Source organism: Triturus cristatus, chromosome 3_2 (genome assembly GCF_964204655.1).
Source record: "Triturus cristatus chromosome 3_2, aTriCri1.1, whole genome shotgun sequence".
Classification (NCBI taxonomy): Eukaryota; Metazoa; Chordata; class Amphibia; order Caudata; family Salamandridae; genus Triturus; species Triturus cristatus.
This window is the reverse complement of record NC_140584.1, coordinates 1,067,846,586-1,067,867,991: the sequence shown is the minus strand read 5'-3', so window position 1 is coordinate 1,067,867,991 and position 21,406 is coordinate 1,067,846,586. Positions and strand designations below refer to the sequence as shown.

General features: G+C 47.8%; 1 protein-coding gene across 1 annotated transcript in view; it reads right to left on the bottom strand.

The window, feature by feature from the left end:
- The window catches only part of LOC146859134 (uncharacterized), a 2,052,335-nt gene that overhangs the window by 393,409 nt on the left and 1,637,520 nt on the right, over positions 1 to 21,406 (bottom strand). The window contains exon 93 of the mRNA XM_085649806.1: positions 20,194 to 20,374. Within this exon, the coding sequence (XP_085505932.1) occupies positions 20,194 to 20,374 (181 nt within the window). The remainder of the gene's footprint in view (positions 1 to 20,193; positions 20,375 to 21,406) is intronic.

The following is a 21,406-nucleotide window of genomic DNA, read 5'->3' as shown; positions in this document are numbered from 1 at the left end:
ACTAAGAGCATTGTCTTTTGACAGCTGCAAAATGCATGCAAATAAAAAGAAAAATGCCTCCCCGTTGAAACAGTAAATAGGCATTTCACCTTGTAGAATAGAACTTCTATAACTGTCACGCTCTTGCTTCCCTGTTTTAATACTGTTCCTTAGGAAGAACTTTATAAACATAAGTTCCTTAAAAGGATAGCTAAATGTGTGGAATAAGTGCCTTGCTACATTAGTCTGAGGTACCCTATGATCTGACGCTGTTTTCTGACGTCATTGCTACTAGGGATGCTAAAAGTGTCTGTTTTAAACGTTTGGTTTGGGGGTGGCATGGTGATTAATCGTTTTTCCTGGTGCACTGCTAGTCATGGAGGAAGTGCGTGACAGTGGCCACCTGTGTCCCCAACCCTTCCTCCTACACATACACACTCGCCTTTCAAGTGCCAGTTACAGCCAAGACACTATTCTTCCTAAAGTATTTCGCTCCTGCATTAGACCCCACCTGGCCTTCTAAGTAGCACCAAAAAGGTCATCTGGTTGCCCATACCCATACCCACCCCCACCCCCGTCCAAGGAATCAGTGGGGAAAATAGACATCAACGTAAAAATAATAAATACGTGGAAGCATGGATGACATTCATTCGAGTTTATTAGTAAAGTGCATACTTAATTAAGTTTGAGTGTGTCTTTATGAACAATTTCAAGATCTGCATTACAATCCAGCTTGGGGCCCGTGGCTGCAGATCATGTTGGTATACAATATAGGCAGTGCTTTAAATGGGCAAAAAATAGTGCAGGTACTCATTTAAATGTGGCGAGTGGGCGGGGCTAGCGGCGGGGCTAAAGGCAAGACATGCGAAATTTATTGGGTTACATTATATACTAGTTGCAGTACACACGAGAAATGTCTTTCTATAAACAAATCAGGTTAATTCATTATACAAAATGAAAGTCAAACAGTGATATTTTAACCTTTCCTTATTTTGTAATATTTCTCTCACAAAAACACGCACACACAAGCAGGCAATCAGACCCCCCTAAGCAGACACTCACACAAAAGAATCAGGTAGGATTAAAACCCTTTTAACCTCCTATGGCTTTTCTCATTGTGCTGTTGATTCCTTGCAACACAGCAAGACGGCGAACACTGGGATATCATGCAAATGAGCGCACGCTGAAAAGTTCAGCGGAGGCTCAGCTCAGGGCGTTAAAAGTGATTTGGCTGAACAAAGATACAGGCTACCACCACTAGAGGCCAATGCGCCTACCCTCCTTGAGTACCGGTACTCTCCACGGCGGTAGAGAAGTGCCGGTACTCAGGGTGATAAAAATAAGAAGTGCCGGTACTCAGGGTGATAAAAATAAGAAGTGCCGGTACTTAGTACCGGTGAGTACCGGCCCATTTAAAGCACTGAATATAGGGCATGCAACGATAAGAAAAACAATCTCACCCCTCCCACGCGTACTGCTGCTCTCCTCCCACGGTCTCCCAGTGTGAAAATGACAATGTTTTTTACTTGCGTGTTTCTATTAGCAGTTAATTAATCATATTTGCATAGTGCTATTGCCATTGGTATAAAAAAGTTAAAGTAAAAACATTGTCTTTTTCAACGTCAACAGCTCTAACTTTAACAAATGTGAGACCTAGTGCATTGAAAATGCTTGTCTATTTAATTAGTTAGAAATTGGATACGTGTTGATTTTTAAATTGTTTGGTAATATTAATTGTTTAATACATTTTCTTGAATTAAGCTGTCTGTTCTGTGCCATAGCTGCTGTGGGCTCTGCCCGGCTTTAAGTTGTTTGGGAGTGTGTGTCTCACCCGTCAAGATGTTAATAGTATTGGGTGGTGCCATCTTCATTTCTATACTGCTGATTTTACAGTGTATAGACTTTTGAGTCTCACTTTTTGCCATCTATATTTTCACTTGCCCACGCCGAGCAATGTTAAACCAAGGGCCAAGGAATCACTCGTGGTAACCGAGTACTAGATTAAACCCAAAGGCATAGCGCATAGAAGCCAAATCAAGTCTGCACATGATTTACCGCTGTAGAACAGCTGCAGGCGCTGCCCCCGGAGCGTTTCCGGCGGCAAGGAATGTGGAGGGAGAATTATTATAGAAAAAATATACTTAAAATGAGCAAAGCTCTTTGCGCCGAGCTATACATGTCAAGCCCCGGTTTACAAACACACATGAAAGGAACGAATCAAGGGCTTTGCAAGGGCAATTTGTTCTTCACCGTTGAAAGGCAAGATCAGAGTCAAGTTGTGATGCTGTAAAGTGCTTTCATTTGGAAAAGCTTTTCATTTCACAGAGCTCCTATCACATTCAATCCTGCCTACTTCAAGCTAAGTGTTTGAAAATACTGACTGACAGCGCCACCGCCAGAGGATAATATATCCGCAGAGCGTATTGTTAGGCAGCCATTCACTTGACACACACCCCGTGTTAGGAGCACAGAAAGAGGCTTCTATGGAGTGATGCACTTTTATTGTCTATTGTGAGTTAACAAGGAAATGGCTGCCCTTGAATAAACATGTCAAGTGATGCTAACTATCCGGCTCCTAATAAAATGGGCCTACAGAACAAGCTACTTATATTCAGCAGCGTCTTTTCTGACTGAGGCTCTATCTAACCACAGATTCTAGACCTTATAACATATTCCCCAGGTGTCAGGCTGGATCCGGAACATTCTTGAGCAGTACCTCTGGTCGCCGGTAAATGGCGCAATGCTTCCGTGTTGACATCGTCTGCTTTGGACGCACCCCAGTGGGCTGATATCAGTTTTTTGGGGACAAATTCTGCACCCAGAGGCGCAGAGCCACATCAGAAAGGTTGTGACCAGTGTGCTGGTCCTAAGAGTACCTTCCAAATGAGGAAGTGCAATTCACAGAGCAGGGAGGAAGGGAGGGTGGGTGAGGAATCTGCAGTTAGGTAGAGGCTCTACCAGAAAAGGCCTTACCAAAGGTAGGTAACTTGTTTTTCTGGAAGAGACTTTTAAACGCAGATTCCTTACCTTAGAACAGATACCACAGCAAGATCCTACCCGGCGGACAGGCTGCAAACTAACTTAAACCAAGAAGTCCTGCAGAAAAGAGCAGGCAAAGTGGCTTCTCGACAGACTTTCCATCCAGAGAGAAGTGCTTTCCTGGCATATATCGAGGACAGGAACCACGCATTCTAACGCAGTAGTAGCAGCCTTGGCTTTGGTCGAATGAGCTTTCATGCCTTCTGGAGCCTGCTTCTTCACCAGAGTAAAACTGATCAAGAGATTTTTCTCTTTTGCACAGTTTTGCCTTTCTTTGCTCTGGTGAATTCAAAGAAATGCCGATCGTCCAGTAGGTATTCCTTGGTACGACCAATAAAAAAACTAAGGGCCCTCTTTGGATTTCAATAATGGAGCCTCTCCTTCCCCTTAGAGGGGTGAGGTAGAGCTAAGAAATCTGGAAAGGTGATAGCTTGACCGACGCAGAAGGGAGTGACCACTTTGGATAGGAAGGAGGTGCGCGTTTGGAGATCCAGCATGTCCTGAAAGAAAATATTTTACGGTAGATGGACCGAGAGAGTCTGCAGTTTGCTCACTCTCCGAGCCGATGTAATGTCCAAAAAGAAGGCCATCTTGAGAGTCAAAAGCCTGAGAGGACAACAATGCATGGGATCAAAGGTGGAAACCATGAAATAAGGAGAGGACCAGATTTATATCCCACTGGGGGATAATCAAAGGGGAAGGTGGAACCATGTGCAAAAAACCTGTAATAAACCATGTCACAACGAGCGACTTAAACAGGGAAGGCTGTTCCAGCAACCTTAAAGAAGTAGATAGCCACCAAATAACCTTTAGCAGTTCCTAGTGCCAGGCCCTGCCGGTCAAAAGACAATTCAAACAGCAATACTTCAGACAGATGGTCATGAAGTGAGCCAATGTGCTTGTCTGAACTCCAAGCCGCACATTTTTCACAACGGCATGCATATACAGACTTTGTCGAGGGATGCTTGGCTGCCAGAATAACATCTACAATTTCAGGTGGAAGGTCAAAAGTGCTCAGCTGTCCCTGCTTAATCTCCAAGCATGGAGATGGAGTATGTGTAGGTTGAGTTCAGGACCTGCCCTGCTGCTAAGACAGAAGATCCTCCCGAAGAGGCAGCCTGAAGAGAGGACAGACCCTCTGGCCCAGGAGTTCAGGGTACTAATGTCTCAGTGCCCAGTCTGGAGCCACAGGGACAATTTGGGCTGGCTCAGTCCTGCTCTTCTTGGAGTGGTATCAGCCTAAAGGCCTACAGGAGTACAGAGTTCCACTCCAATCGTAAAGTTTCCTAGCGAGAGCTGCTTTGGAAACTCCATTGAGGTGGAGTGCTGACATTGCATGTTCTCAACAGTGGCAACTAGATCCAGCCAAGGATCTCCCCACTCTTAGATGAGACCGTGCACCATCTCTGGATATAGAACCAGTCATGGTCCACATGATGGCTGAGTTCGCCTGCCGTGGTGTTCAGAGATCCTGTCAGGTGTTGCATGACCATGAAGATGTCCTGAGGTTCATACCATTTCCAGAGGCGTAAGCCATCCTAGCACAGGGTCCACAACCCCACCCCACTTGTTGCCATACCAGATAGCAGTGGTGTTGCCCATGGACACCTGAACTAACCTCCCCTTGATGGATGGTATGAAGGCTTTCAACACCAAGCAGATATCCTGCAACTTAAATAAGTTGATGTAGAGGTGGGTTTTTGCCGGAGACCAGAGTCATCTGATCTCCACCTCTCGCAGGTGGCCACTAAACCCCATAAGTGATGCATCAGTCATCACTCTGGGAGAGTGGTCTGCTTCTGACCAGGCCACCTTTCAATAACCACCACTGCAAATCTCCTGCAATCTCTGCTGAAATTTGGACCTGGTCAAAGAGATTACCCTGAAAATGCACACAATGGGACTTTAGATCCCTCTGCAGAGCCTGCAAATGCCATCTGGCATGTTTTACCAGCACGATGCAGGAGGCCATCAGATTCAGCAGCTCAGAAATTGTCTCACTAAAATCCAGGTTTGAGGATGAAACATCTGGATCATGGCCCACATGTCTTACACTCTTTGCACCTTAGGGTAAGTGTAAAACTGTACTGGGTCCAGAATGGCTGAGAGGAAAGGGAAAGTTTGGGAAAGAGTCAGGTGTGACTTTGGCATGTTGATAGTAAACCCCTATAAATGAAGAAGGTTCACTGTATTCTAGAGGTGGGTGATGACTGATTGGGGCAAGCCTGCCTTCAACAGTCAATCGGAATGACTGAGATCCTCAATCTGCGAAGGTGAACAGCAACCACTACTACCACTTTTCTGAACACCCAAGAGACACCTGTGAGGCCAAAAGTGAGCACAACAAACTAGGACTTCTTAGAGCCCTCCATTAACCGCAGGTACTGCCTGTGGGCCTGTAAGATGGGGATAAGAAAATAAATGCCCTGCAGGTCCAACACTACCATGCAGTCTCCAGGGTCCAGGACAGATAAGACCTGGGTAAGGGTGGGGAATCCTGCATTACCAAACTTTCAGGAGTCGGATGCTGGGTCAAGAACGCGGGCTTTCCCGCAGCCGGGCAATGGCAGTGGGCCACTAGGCGATTTACCAGAACATCTGAACAGGGCTCGGACCAGGCCCCCGGGAGTGGCTTCGTAAGTACCTTAATATATGGAAGCATTGCCTCTGTGCTTGTCTGCCCCGGCTGAAGTAACTCTGTTAATAAATTGGCTTTCACTTACACCGCTGGAAGCTGGACGTCAAGGGTGTCAGCTGCCCATCTGATAACCATTGCAAAAGATGAACTCTCCTCGGTGGCCGGACCTGGTGGAGTGACCAAACCAGTGTCAGGAGAGGTGTCTAGCCACTGGCCTCACCCAACTCCTATCAGTTCTCTTCAGTGATACCCTGGGTAATATCATCAATGGGGTCAAAGGCCCTGTACTCAGGCTCCTTTACCAGTTCAACAACACAAAAAGATGATGGATGGAATGCTGAATATTGTCAAACATTCACCCCCAGTACAGAGTTCTGTGCCTAAATCCATTGTTTTTTTTCTCACAATGCCATTACAGTTTGGACCCAGCCATATGCAAATCAGTCTTGACCCTGCTCCCCATGGGGACAGACCAGCCCGAACTGTCAGGCCAGGTCTTTCCTGAACTGTAATTAAGCATGCTGGGACCAGTTTCAGGGTGTCAGCCCTCATCAGCCAGGCTAGATTGAATGAAATGACATAATGAACATGGGACGCACGTCTGGGCATACCTTTCTCACTTACGGTGACTAACGTAACACAAAAAATGACATACCTAATGCTGAACATTGTCAAACATTCACCCTAGTACAGACGTATGGGTCTAAATCGATTGTTTTTTCCCCCACTATTCCATTCCAATTTAGACCCAGCCATATGCAAATCAGCCTTAACCCTTACCCACAGGAACAGTCCAACCTGAACCACCAGGCCAGAGAGTACACTTGACTCTGTGGGGCCTGAAGGCACTCCAGAAGGATGTGAATGTCTGGAGAAGAGCTTGGTAAAACTCATGAAGTTGGGCAGGAGTAGCTCCGGGGTCTGGCAAGTCCGCGAAATGCAGTGATCTGGTGCTGGCTCCCCAAGAGGTATGAAGAAGAGCTGGACTTCGATGAACTCCCGTGAGGGAAACAGCTCTTGGAACGGACCCATGGCCGGCCTCCGGAACAAGGCCATCCTCTGGAGTGGGAATGATGCCAAGACTTTTGGCATCGCGTCACAAGGAGCTTCATCGCCGTTCCCCGAATCGTCTTCAGGTGCATCGAGAGGCATTCAAACAGGCCTTGGAGTCGTGGCTCAACCCAATGCACCCAAAGCACCATAGGGAGACCAAGTGGGAATCATTTCTTCGCTGTTTCCAGTGTGCTGGGAAATAGGTTCCCCCCAGAAACCTAAAGGTTTCAAACCTATTTAGTTTCTAAGGGGACCTATTTCCCAGCACACTGGAAACAGAGAAGTAATAGCTTGACAAAAGTCGAGAAAAAGTTGATCTAAAAATGACAGCGATAGCTCACCGGATCCACAGCTGATGTCACCACTTAGGGTGGCGCTTATATAGGCACCTTGCATGCCACATCCGGCATGGACGATGTTGACACATAGCACGGCGCACAGAGGTACTGCTCAAGAATGTTCGGGGTCCAGTCTGAAACCTGGGGAATACTATAGCCCCTTCAGACGCACCAGTGCGCATGTGCGTAGGTCGGCCCCGGCCATCCGATCACATGGCACTAGAAATCCCACCGGTGCGGGCACCATGGGGATTTCTTTCCACCCTCAACAGCCTCAGAAGCTGAGGAAGAGCTTCCTCAGCTACCGAGGCTGTGTAGATGGATTCCCTGAAATGACGATAAGCGCGCAGGCCGCACTGACGTAATTTCAGTGAAACCGAAACTGAAATGAGCCTAGAGCCTCATTTCAGTTTCACTTTCTACGTGCTCGGGGGCTATCTCAGCTATGTAGAAAGATGGGAGAAGTATCGATGGAAAGGGGAGAATCCAATGGTACCCCTCCCTAGTGGATCCCTGCTTGGGGATCGCCCCAAGAGGGCGATACCCATGCAGGGATCCACCCACTAGGCACCAGAGAGGGGGGAGCAGCCCCTTGGGCAAGGGCCTTTGCTCCCCCATAATGTTTTGGGTCAATTCAGTCTTTCTGCCCCCCCTGGGGGGCAGATGAGGGCAGTAGCCCCCAATCTGCCCACCGGGGGCAAAAAGCCCACTAGAAACCAGGGATTTATTGTCCTATTTAAATTACGGGCGGAAGCTGCCCATAATGGGCATGCAAATGCCCCCATCCTACCCCAAAAAGAAAAGAAAATACTTTCTGCCCCCCCAGGAGGCAGATGGGGGCAGTAGCCCCTGATCTGCCCCCCTGGGGGTAGAAAGTCCACTAGGCGCCAGCGATTATGCTGGCTTTTTTATACGTAGGGGTGGGGGCTGCCCACAATGGGCATGCCAATACCCCAAAAAGAATAGCCACAGTCTTTCTGCCCCCCTTGGGGGCATATTGGGGCAATACCCCCGAATTCCCCCTCCCAGAGCGGCAGAAAGCCCACTAGGCACTACCTTTTTGGGGGAATGTGCCTACCTGTGGATTTTGGGTCTTGCTCTGCCGGCACCTAGGGAAACTAGACACCCAGCGGAACCCAGGATGGGGTGACTTGTCTGGCTCCCGCCAGGTTCTGTTACCCAGAATCCCTTGCAAACCTCAAACCTTGTCCAAAACCACATTTTCCTCATATTTCTGTGATGGAAAGTTCTGGAATCTGCGTGGATCCACAAAATTCCACCCACCCCCCATTCTCCAAAGTATTTAGATAGAAATAGTACCTCGCTTGTGTGGGTAGACCTAGTGCCCACGATAGGAAACGGCGTGAAAAGCAACGTGGACACACCATATTTTTACAGTGAAAACTGACCCTTTTTTTGCAAAGTGCCTAGCTGTAGGTTTTAAACCCTAGCTAAGCCAGCACATAGGGATATCTAGCAAACCTATAAATCTTTAAAAACTAGACACCCAGGGAAATCCAGGGTGGGGTGACTTGTCTGGCTCCCACCAGGTTCTGTTACCCAGAATCCCTTGCAAACTTCAAACCTTGTCCAAAAAAACACATTTTCCTCATATTTCTGTGATGGAAAGTTCTGGAATCTGCGTGGATCCACAAAATTCCACCCACCCCGCATTCTCCAAAGTCTTCCAATAAAAATGGTACCTCACTTGTATGGGTAAGCCAAGTGTCGGCGACAGGAACGGCCCAAAACACAACGTGGACACAACACATTTTCACAGTGAACACTGACCTTTTTCTTTGCAAAGAGCCTTGCTGTAGATTTTGAACCCTAGCTTCGCCGGCACCTAGAGGAACCTCGGAAACCTATACATTTTTTTAAACTAGACCCCCAGGTATGGCTTAACAGTAGTAAAGTGACTGTTTAGGCCAGGTCTCCTCCCAGACCTAAATGAAGGTCTTATTGTTTTTCAATCCACCTGATTCATTTGAAGGTTGTTTCCTGCATACACAGCAAGATCTAATGCCACTGATCGTATGAGAATGTTCGTGTGTACTGCTTTTATCATTTAATTTCCTTATTCCACTTTCATTACCTCTATCATCTCCTACCCTTCTGAAGGAGAGATTGGCAATCTCAAGTTGCAATGAACTAATGCATCTATTAAGCAGTAGCGGGCGGCATTGCTCGTGGGTGAAGGGCCGGGCACGCAGTTTGCGGGGGAGATTCGCAGGGGTGGATCGCAGGGGGGTGTTGCGGGCAAATAAAAAAAAAAATAATAATAAAGTAAACGTAACTTTCTGCCGGGTCCCGCGTCTTCTCTGCTCCCGTTCTCCTGCCTCCGGCAGGAACAGGATACAGGCAGTCAGGCTCCCTTTCCTAAGCCAATCATAACGCTGCAATGGCAGCTTTGTGATTGGTCGCGACGACAGCCAGCCAGGGGATAGTGGGGTGGGCATGTTCTCCATGCAGTCTGCAATGCAGCCTGCATGGAGAAGGGCAGAGCGCACATGACTGGTTTGGGCAGACGAGAGAGTCGACCAAACAGTCTTTCTGCACTCAGGAGTGGGCAAACCACTTCTCTCCTGCCCTGCTCAAAGGGAGAGCAGCCCTGCCCACCCGCCCACCCGCAATGCGCAAAGCAAACATAAAATGTTAATGACTAAAACTAAAAGTTATTGAAATTTTATGTTTTGCCTTTCTCGCACTGCGAGAAAGCAGTGGGGTGATGCTCCTCCGCCGTAGTGGCAGAGCAGCCCCTGCTATTAAGATAATTTGTAACACGGTAAACATGTTGCCTTTGAGTACTTTAGAGCGTATCTGAATCAAGAGATGTATGATGTCTCTTAAACATTTCCACAGAGATATTTTCTGTACAAACGAACAAGTTACTTACCTTCGGTAACGCTTTTTCTGGTGGATACAGTATCTGCCTGTGGATTCCTCACCTTGTGAATATCCCCTGCGCCAGCATTCCACAGAACTTTTCTTCCCCAGCACTCCACGTCGACGTGGGCGACTTCATAATGCATCGGCTCCGCTCGCGACTCCGTATGACGTCACCGGAGCCATAAGAGGCCCACGTCGGCGTGATGACATCAGTTCCACCCATTTTTTCCGTGCCTTCGAGGCGAACAGATGGACCAACGACAGACTCAAAGTATACACAGTATACAATATACCAACACATATGCAATGACCAACATAGCCAATGAAGAGTTGATCATCTAGACGAAAGTCTTTAGTCCTGTCCAGATAAAAACTCACAGCCCTCTTTGGATCCAGGCGATGGAGTATTTCCTCCTCCTTGGAGGGATGAGGAGGTGGATAAAAAACAGGGAGAGTAATAGACTGCCCCAAATGAAACGGAGTAACAACTTTTGGCAGGAAACCAGCCCTGGTCCTGAGAACCATCCTTTCAGCATGTAATGTAAGAAAAGGGGGTTTAGAACTAAGAGCCTGAAGCTCACTCACCCTCCTTGCCGAGGTTATGGCTACAAGAAAGACCTCCTTAAAGGACAACAGCCTCAAAGGACAGCTATGTAGAGGCTCAAATGGGGACCCCATCAGAAAGGTTAAAACAAGATTAAGGTCCCACTGTGGCATTACAAAAGGAGTGGGAGGAAACATGTTTGTAAGGCCCTTGATAAACCTCAGAACAACCGGAGATTTAAATAGTGACGGTTGATCAGGAAGGCATAGAAAAGCTGATAAGGCAGATAAATAGCCCTTAACCGTGGCTACAGCACAACCCTGCTGAGCCAAGGAAAGAGCAAACTGGAGCACATTAGAAAGATGGGCTTTTAAAGGGTCAATGGACCTCTCTCCACACCATTTTACAAATTTAGACCACCTATAGGAGTAAATGGACTTGGTGGAGTGTCGCCTGGCCGATAAAATAACATCCACCACACCAGGCGGGAGAGAGAAGGAACTCAGGTTGCTCCGTTCAATCTCCAGGCATGAAGGTGTAAGCTCTGGAGGTGGGGGTGTAGAACCTGCCCCTCTGACTGCGAGAGGAGGTGTGCCCTCAGAGGGAGACGGAGCGGAGGGCACAAGGAGAGGTGGAGAAGATCTGTGTACCACACCCTTCTTGGCCAATCCGGGGCGATCAATATATCAATATAACTTGGGCCCGGTCTTGGCGAACCCGAGGAATCAAGGGCATGGGAGGAAACGCGTAAAGGAGTTGCGAGCCCCAACTCAACTGAAACGCGTCCCCCAACGCTCCCTGCATCGGATACTGGAGACTGCAGAATGACGGGCAGTGAGCGTTCTCGAAAGTGGCAAACAGGTCCACCCGAGGTGTCCCCCACGTCCGAAAGACGTGACGAACCACCTCCGGATGGAGCCTCCACTCGTGATTGGCGGAGAACCGCCGACTGAGACTGTCTGCACGTACATTCAACACCCCGGCCAGATGATTTGCCATCAGACAAATCTGAGGGTCCTGAGCCCAGGACCATAGATGTAAGGCCTCTCTGCATAGACAAAGAGACCCCACTCCTCCCTGCTTGTTGACATACCACATCGCGGTAGTGTTGTCTGTCAGGACTTGAATCGACTGACCGCGAAGGGAAGGGAGGAAGGCCTTGAGCGCCAAACGTATCGCCCGCAATTCCAGAAGGTTGATGTGAAGCAACCTGTCCTCTGGAGACCAAAGACCCTTGATCTCCAGATCCCCCAGATGAGCACCCCACCACAGGGTGGAGGCATCCGTTATCACCGTGGTCACCGATGGAGTCAGATGGAAGGGCTTTCCTTGAGACAGATTGCCCTCCACGCTCCACCAAGATAGATCCGCTGCAGCTTCTCTGGAGACCTTGATCGACTCCCTGAGATCTCCGTTGTGCTGATACCACTGCTTGCGGAGGCACCACTGGAGCGCCCTCATGTGCCAGCGTGCATGGTTGACCAATAGAATGCAGGAAGCGAATAGACCGAGCAGGCGAAGGACCTTCAGAACTGGAACAACCGCTCCATTGTGGAATAAAGGGACCATCTCCTGAATGTCGAGAATTCTTTGAGGAGGAGGAAATGCTCGACACACAGTAGTGTCCAGTACCGCCCCTATAAACAGGTTGCGTTGAGAGGGCACCAGGTGAGATTTGGGAACATTGATCGAGAAACCCAAGTCGAATAACAGCTGAGATGTTACCTGCAGATGACGCTGCACCATCTCCGGGGACTCTGCCTTCAGAAGCCAGACGTCCAGGTAGGAGAAAACTGGAATCCCCGACCTCCTGAGATGAGCAGCCACCACTGCCATCACCTTTGTGAAGACTCGAGGTGCGGCAGTAAGACCAAACGGGAGGACCGCAAACTGGTAGTGTTGCGACCCAACCGTAAAACGGAGATACTTCCTGTGCAACTTCAGGATTGGGACATGAAAGTATGCGTCCTGCAAGTCGAGCGCCACCATCCAGTCTCCTTGCTGCAACGCTTGAAGAACCTGCGCAAGGGTCAGCATCTTGAATTTCTCCTGTTTCAGGTAAAAGTTCAAGATTCTGAGGTCCAGTATCGGATGCAATCTGCCGTCCTTTTTGGGAATCAGGAAATACCGGGAGTAGCATCCCTGACCCCTTTCCTGCTCCGGAACCACCTCTATTGCACCCTTCTGAAGCAAAGCTAGAACCTCTTTCTGCAGGAGCAGCAGATGGTCCTCCGAGCAGTAACCTTGGCAAGGAGGGTAAGGGGGAGGAAACTCCCGAAAGGGAAGGGCGTACCCAGTCTCTACGAGGTTCAAAACCCAAAGGTCTGTCGTAACAGATTTCCAACCCCGTAGAAAGTAGGACACCCGACCCCCCACAGGTCTGACATGATCCGGAATGGGGGATCCAGGGCTGCTTCCCTGAAGCCTCATTGGGAGCAGAGGAGGAGGAAGAAGAAGAGGGGTTGCGTCCAGAACCTCTCCGACCCCTTTATCTCCCTCTATAGGATCTATAGAGGGGATTATGCTGTTGCTGCTGCTGCTGTTGCTGCTGAGGCTGCCGGAAGGAGCGAAAGGATGATCTTCCAAATCCTCTAAACTTCTTAAAACCAGAACCCTTAGCAGGAGCTTGCAGACCCAAAGACTTAGCCGTTAACCTGCGGTCTTTAAATCTTTGTAGGGCAGAGTCTGCCTTCCCTCCAAACAACTTCTGCCCATCAAACGGCAAATCCACTAAAGTGGCCTGAACATCCGCGGAGAATCCCGACGAACGAAGCCATGCCTGCCTTCTTGCGGCTATGGATGAGCCCATTATCCTCGCCACCGAATCTGCCGTATCCAACCCTGATTGGATTACCTGTCTAGCAGCGGCCTGAGTGTCTGCAACTACCTCCAAGAAGGACGTCTTATCGCCCTCAGACAGCTTAGGGGCTAAAGACTTCATTGAGTCCATCAAGGCATGCAAGTAACGACCCAGCAAGCATGTGGCATTGGAAGACTTTAGTGCCATACTTCCTGAAGAGAAAGTCTTTTTAGCCGCCTGGTCCACCTTTTTGGACTCCCTATCTGCGGGAGACTGAGGGAAAGCCCCCGAAGCGTGCTTTGAGCAGGAAGCCTGCACAACTAGGCTCTCTGGAGACGGGTGTGTAGATAGAAAATCCGGATCCCCAGGCGCCACCCTGTATCTTCTCGCCACCTGTCTGGAAACCGCCGGAGAAGAAAGTGGTTTCCGCCATACCTCCAAAACAGGCTCCAAGATGGCCTTATTAAAAGGCAGTAAAGGCTCTGACGTGGAAGTTGGAGAGTGTAGCACCTCCGTCAGCAAGTTCGACTTATACTCTACTGAGGGTAACTGTAAATCTAACAGTTCTGCTGCCTTTTTAATAACAGTATGGTAGGGTGCCAGCTCTTGTGGTGGAGAGGATCTTGATGAGGTGTGCTCCCACTCCGGGGTCGTATCCAGGCCACTAGCCTCTTGTATTCCTTCAAAATCATAAGAGGATGTGTCAACCTCACCTTCCTCTACCTCTGCCCTATACCTTCCTTCCTCCAATACCCTTTGGGCCTCCCTTCTTGATCGAATCCGGGGAGCCGGCGTCGTCGGCGTCGTACGCGGCGTCGGTGGAGCCAGAGGTATAGGAGTCAGCGGCGCCAAAGACGGAGTCGGCGGCGCCGGACGCGGCGCCGATGGAGTCGGCAACGGCGTCGAGGAAGGCTCTGAAGCAGGACAATCCAGCCAAAGCCGTGACGGATCCCCAGACGGCGCCGGAAACTGCCACGAAGGCGTCATTGGCAGAAAGGGCATAAAGGGGGCCTGAGCGTAATGCTGCGGCACCCCTAACGAATACGCCATGGGACCCACGGGACCAGTTGGTGCTCCAGATGGGAAGGCCGCCCTATTAAAAATACCATACATGGCATTTAAGACTTGTGTAGAATCAGTGCCTGGAGCAGGAAACTGAGGATAAGGAACAGAACCTGTATACCTCTGCGGAGTACTTGGCAGCGGCGCCGTAGTGTCCTCTACTGGAGCCGTAGAATCTTCAGGCACCGGAGTAGGCTCTTCCCTGTGTTCCTGTTCACCATCCGAAACAGGCGACTCCACTTGAACCGGAGACGGCGCCGGGGACTGCGCCGGGGTCTGCGCCGGTGAACGCGCTGGAGCCCGCTTCGGCGAAGGAGATCCTCCCGGAGACTTAGAAGGAGAAGGAGAAGGTGACAAGTCCTTACTTCGACGTCGCCGGGGCGAAGCCGATCTCGACTTCCTGCTCTTCGAAGACCGGCGTCGTGAAGAATGTTTTCTTTTCTTGTGATGTTTCCTTGACTTCAACGACCTCGAAGTCGATGACTCCGGCCTCGACTTCTCCTTCTTCCTCCCTCTCTTCTCCTTACCGATCTTTGCCATAAACAGCGTGGTCCGACGAAAGGCACCACAAGCAGTCCTCAAGCAGGTCCGTCATCGACATGTGGCCGCCACATTCCCTACAGGGCTTAAAGCCCGACTTCCTCGTCGAAGACATTACAGATTTTACAACAGTAACACCTTACAACTACTAAGTATCAGGAGAGTACTGGAAAAAACCGTTGCGCGTCGACGGCGCGGAAAAAAGGGAACTGACGTCATCACGCCGACGTGGCCCTCTTATGGCTCCGGTGATGTCATACGGAGTCGCGAGCGGAGCCGATGCATTATGACGTCGCCCACGTCGACGTGGAGTGTTGGGGAAGAAAAGGACCGTGGAATGCTGGCGCAGGGGATATTCACAAGGTGAGGAATCCACTGGCAGATGTATCCATCAGAAATCAGTCTTATGATCTAAAGCGGTTCTGATTTTCAAAACAAATGTGGCTATGACTCCACTAGGGCGTAATCAGCTCCAACATGAGTGTGGATGGAGGAGTGTGTGATTGAGAGTTACATGATATTTGGGCCATGCTCCTTTTGGAAAACTGAGAGGCATGAGGCATGTGTGGTACATATTCAGAATTTAAGACTAGAAGGACATCGTTTTAACTGCAAGTCTGTGATCAAATTCATTCTAGTGGTTCCCTCCAGTTGTTTTAATGTCTTTTGGACATGTTTATTTCCATCTCACCAGTTGTCAGAGAGCCAGGGTGCACTGGCTGGATATAAGGAGTCTGGCAGTCTTCAGTAGAAATACTGGTCAAACAGAGGCCTACCCTGGCTTTCTTAAGAAGTGAACTAGGAAACAGTGATTCCCCAAAAAAACAGCATGCATAACAGGGAGGTAATTAAGAAACACCTTCAGATCTATAGTGCAAGAAAAAGGCAATTCTAGATCAGCCTTACTTTCTGCAAGCCTCATAAAGCCGCCACATATTGCATAATATTGTTTTGGAGCACACTCACTTTTTAGGTCGAGCCTAGAGCAGCGCAAGCTGCTTGCTCGACTTATTGTAAAGGGGTAAAAAAAAGTGCTACCAGATGCTGCCATGGCCGGCCTAGAGGCTGAGTGCATGTGCGCGGGCGCGCGCTTTGCGTGCCTCTCTCCGCGCTTCAATTCCCTCCCCCTCCCCCACCACAGATCTCGTCACTCTGCTGGCCTCATTAAGGGCATCGCGATCACTTTCAGCCTCATTAAGTGCATCGCGATCACTTTCACTTTCGTCCGGCTTCAGCGTTAGCTCTTGTTTCATTAGTCTTTTTTCCTAATCATTCAAAGTGGGTTTATGGGCGATTTATGTGCCCGTCATTTCCAGGCTACTGTTCATTTGCGTTCATGGGTGCCCACCTGTGGGTGTGTGAACTGACTGCTTTACGTTTGTTTTATTCCTGCTGTTGTGGAAGGGATCGCTTTATTAACACCAACCATTACTCATACGACATGTTCCCACTAGATCTGACGTCGCCCTCACACATACTCGAGCACGGACAGTGTACCAACATGTTGTAAATGCTTCAAGCTAGCCTTGGCCGTCGTAGCAATGCAGGCTTGAGCTGCCTTTCACAAACTGTAAGATGGGGTCTCGCCAGCATTTTGTGGGCGTTTTCATCCATTGCACACACTGCTCGTGGCCTTTGGTGAAGTCAAATTACAGCGTCATACGCATGAAGTAGTTATGCTTTTTGCATATGCTAAATTGTGGACAATATCTAGGCATGTTAACGAGTTGCAGTGTTCCCCTTAAGCCAAAATCCACCCACGTAATACAGTAAAACTGTGCCTTGAAACTCTCCATAGGTAGTGCATTGTTGATCTGAAATATGGGGAAAATAAAGAGTTACTTGCCTTTTGTGGCTTAAATATGAACTCTTCTCTGGAATACGGGAATAGCAGAATTTACAGTTATGCTCTTTCCATAATTTTTCTCTCTGGATACTGGGTTGAGTAGAAAATATCTTGTGGAACAGCGAAAACAATGTGAGCCACAACTTTGAGACATTTTCTCCTCCAAGTCGTGCGATTATCTCTTTATTTAATATTAAAGCTATACCCTTGCTTTCAGTTTTCAGGCAATCTAGTGGCCTTATGCATTTTGCATAAATAAAAATCGTTTCTCCGTTTTCTTTGTGGAGATTTTAGGGGAGAAGAATTTTACCATACCCAAATGTAGATGTGCCCCATGGCTCTCGAATCTCACACCTGCAGTGTAGACTCCAGCGTTTTCTTGTGACCATTAGACTCTGTCTAAAGACAGTGCTGACTTGTCTAATCACAGAGCATTACCAACCTAAGGCAAGGAAGGTTGTTTGACAAGTGCTTTCATATTTGTCTTTTGTGGAAGTTCTGTAGGTGATGGATAATCGTGGACAAGGGTTGGGCCTTGTTTACTGGTTTCTAGGAGTTCCAAAAGAGTTTCTGGCACTGGGAGCCAAGAACACTTATGTCTGTGTTCTGAGATTGTCCTATGAACTCTACTTTCAAATGCAGGGTTTTCGTTCAACAGCGGCTCGAGTGGGATTCTCATGATTGGCGAGCTTGGCAGTAAACATCACTAGTGGTGTTCCCATATGAAAATTGGAATTTTTGTTTGATGCTCCTGGCTACCATGAGGAAGCTGCACTCGTTTGTGCACCAATCTTCCCATTAATAGCCTGGCTGTGCGTCTCTTCAAAAGAGAGAAGCCTCAATGTAAAATTTTTTTAGTTGTGCATACAGGAACACAAACCATGGGCCCACTGCCTTGGACAGATGAGCCCTCGTTTTGTTATTAAAGTGGGGTGTAAAGCTTAAGTGTTTGAGAGCCTCAGGCTTTGATGCTCCTTCAAGTTGTCTCGTGCAATACTAGAGTGATATGGGCTTTGTTGAGATGAAGCTTGTGGCACTCATTGCTGTCTTGGTTGTGGTAACTATTAGCCTGAAAACTGGAGTTAGTGTGAATTTGCATTACCTCAAATGCTATGAATGCACGTGGTGAGATTTCAATGGATACATTTCGCCAAGTAAAACATGATGGAATATATCAGTAGATAGCAAAGCAACATAAAGCAAAAACACACATTTCATTGGTAATTCCTTTCCCTCAGAGAAAAAGTTGCAATAGTGCAGAATTACTGGTGTTTTTAGGTCTCGCCTACGCATAGGAGGGCCTTTAGCCGCCGCTCTGCTCATTTTCAAGCATACACTCGTGCTTGTGGCGGCATCCACCTTGCGGGAGCAAGGAGCGGCGCGCATGCTAATTGGCTGTTGTTCGCTCCCACAAGGTGGATGGTGCCACAAAGCATGAGTGTGCTTGAAAACAGCTGCTGCTTGTTATTTAAGTAGCCTTTGATGCAACTTTGAATGTTGTCCTTCTGAAGTCTGTGCTCTGTATCCAGTCTCACCCGAGCTGTCCCGTGTGAGCTGCTCATCTGAGCCCTGTTCGTTTGACACAACAGCTTACAGACAAGTAATATTACGCGGGTGCACACTGCTTTTAAGCATAATTTAAAGGCAGTCAAAGAGACTATTACAAGGATGTGCACTGCAATACCTATCTAAAAATTATTAACTCAGTATTTGTATTTTTTATTTTCTCTGGCATACTGGCACTCGCTGTACTGCACTTGCTCCGTGTCCTCGTCGCGCATCACTTGCGACCTAATCAAGCCCCGCCCCCTCCACGCGACACTTTCTGGACACAACCCCCAGCAGACTGCTCACTGTGGACACAGGGCTTCTGACTGCATCTCTCCCTTTCCTTCCGGCCTCTTGCGCTCTCCGCCTCCAGATCACCTCTCCAGTTCCTGGCTCTGTTCCTCCACTCCTCTCCAGCTGCCTATCCACTCTCTATCTTGCTCAGTATCCACCTCTCTTTCTCACTCCCCACATGCCGGTCCTCCCCATCTCTTTCAACGCTCCTTGTCTCTGCCATCTGCTCTTTCTCTTTTAACCCTGCTCTCTCTACCATCTTTCCTTGCTTGTATGTATCCTCTCTACACATTTTCTCTCCTCTCTTTCTCTCACACTCACATCTCGACGTCTTCTGCCCATCAGTGGAAAACCTATATCTCCTCCATTGTCCCGCTCTCTTCCCAATTATCCCTTTCTCTCTTCTATGTCCGTCTTTTTCTAAGTCTCCCTCCAGTCAGCAACTGCCTCTCTACATATATATATATATTTTTCTTTCTGCTTGTTTTGCCTTTCTCCCTGCATGTCTACTGCTCCTCTCTGCCATGTCCTGTTCACCAGTGTCCCTCTTCTGTGCAATCTCCCTGTCAAAACTCTCCCCATTCACTTCCATTCAATCTGCCTGTATCTCTTTCCCTCTGTTCATGTCTGTTTTGGCCAGTTCGCACTCAGCCTGCAAACCCATTGCTATCAGCATGTGCCTGTGCCTCTCTTTAACTTTAGCCTGTCTCTCTTTGACCTTGTAGAACTACATGCCTCACTTCAAGCCCTCCCTCCCTCTCACTCTATTTGTGCACGTTTCTCCATTCCTGCCTATCGCATCTGTGCCTGTCAGTGTTCACTGTCTGCCTCCCATGAGCATGCCCTTCACTTTCTCCTTGTCTCTGCTGGCTCACTCCCTCACTCTATCTGACTCCAACCCCACCCCAACTTGAGGGCATCCCTCACGCCTCTCCTCCAATCTGTCCCTGCCCTTTCTGTGACTGCCATAGCCCATCTCCACATCTGTCCCTCCCTCCCCTACTTGCCAGGCTTTCTCTCACACTATGTAGCTATGGCTCTCTCCTTGCCTGTCTGCCTGCGCCTCTTCCTTCATGCCACCCCTTTCTGTGTAGTTAGTTAGTCACCCCCGCACGTAACCTTTACTGCCCATATTTCTTTTCTGAATGCATTAATCTCTTCTGTCTTACTTCTTATTTGCCTTTGTCTCATGGGAAACAACCAATCTTGGTCCCCACTGTCTCTCCCTCACTATAAATGTCTCCTACCTCATACCTTCCTCTACATGTACCTACCTCTCACGTACCTCCATTCTCTACTGGCTGTTTCTCCTCCCCTCCTCTACCTGCAACAACCCCCATCATCAAACTCAAGGCAACTCTATCTTTGTTCCTGCCTGTCTTTTGGGACCTTATAAGTATTTAGTTATGCAGCACAATATCCTTGGTGCAACACCATGAACTGTTGCATGGTTAAACACTTATAAGGTCCCAAAGGCGAGACCTATTGGCTATGCCAATGCTTGTTATAAATGTGGATGAAGAGTAAAAGGAGGTTGATGACAATTATTCCAATAGTAAGAAGCATTGTTTTGGCTTTACATGATATTATGATAGTTAAAAGAATGAATGGCAAATTTCTTACCAGTCTGCTGTGGGCACTTATTCATTATTTCATGAGTTAGAGCTTGAATGTAGCTCATATCTTCCGATCTTGTGGTAAGGTTTGTGTACACCATGCTTACTACATCTTTCAAAACTTGAAGAAATTCCTCCTCTGAATGAGTCTGTTTTTTCAGAGACAAAGCTATAACTGCCTTAATTGCCTTCAAAAGAGAAAGAATGTGTATGTGAGCATGTTACATATTAATCAAGCACATGTGATAATCTCAGTTGCATTTAAACCAACATTATATTATTTTGATGTTTTAAATTAGTTTACCTGTGACATACATCAGTGCTAGGCCTGAACCAACTAAAAGATTATTAGAGATTAGCAAATTTGCAATACATTTTCATGAAAATCTGTTTCAATATGCTCATGGCAACACTGATTCTAGACACACTCTACCAAATAGAATAGACGTTTGTGCGCACAAGGGGATGTCACTGAAAACCATATGCCTATTAATTAACTTGAAAATAGTGTTCTACTCATTCTACTTGCATATCATCACTTTATCATTAGCCAGCATCCCTATAGTACCAACAACCCTTAAAATTAAGTAAGAGATGGAAAGTATTCACATTAAGGAAATGATATGAATAGGTTTATCATGGCATATTATATATTTGTATCAATTTATCGATAATGAGTATTTTTGTGAATGTATGGTCACATATGAGATTCACAAAACAAGGTTTTCCACTTGTAAGTAGATTTACTCAGACATATATTACTCCGTCTGAACACATTTTCTCCCAGGTATCAAGGTTAGCCGCTGCAAGTCCTGTTAGGACCAGTGATAGTTATAGTGTTCCTGAGCAGAGTGCGAGATAACATAGTAATGCAGCAGATTCATGTGCTGTGCATTTTGTCAATCTGCTTATCAATTTTCGATCCAATGCTGCTCTTGGTGCCATTCTGAACCAGTGCCTTTAGTGTCCTACACTTTCCCTCATTTTTCCTAGTACCTAAAGGAGGTTTTACTATACAGTATCCTGAATGAAATGGGTGAATGGGTGAATGATTGGGATTGTTGGCTGTACTGCTTGGGGTATATTCCATGTTACAAATCCTGACAGCCTATCACAAGTTTAAGCCCAGGATTGCTCACTGAAATTTGCTTTTACATTCTAGACAAAAGATTGTTGATTTTGTTTAACTTTGTACTCATTCCTAGTTAGAAATTCTGTTT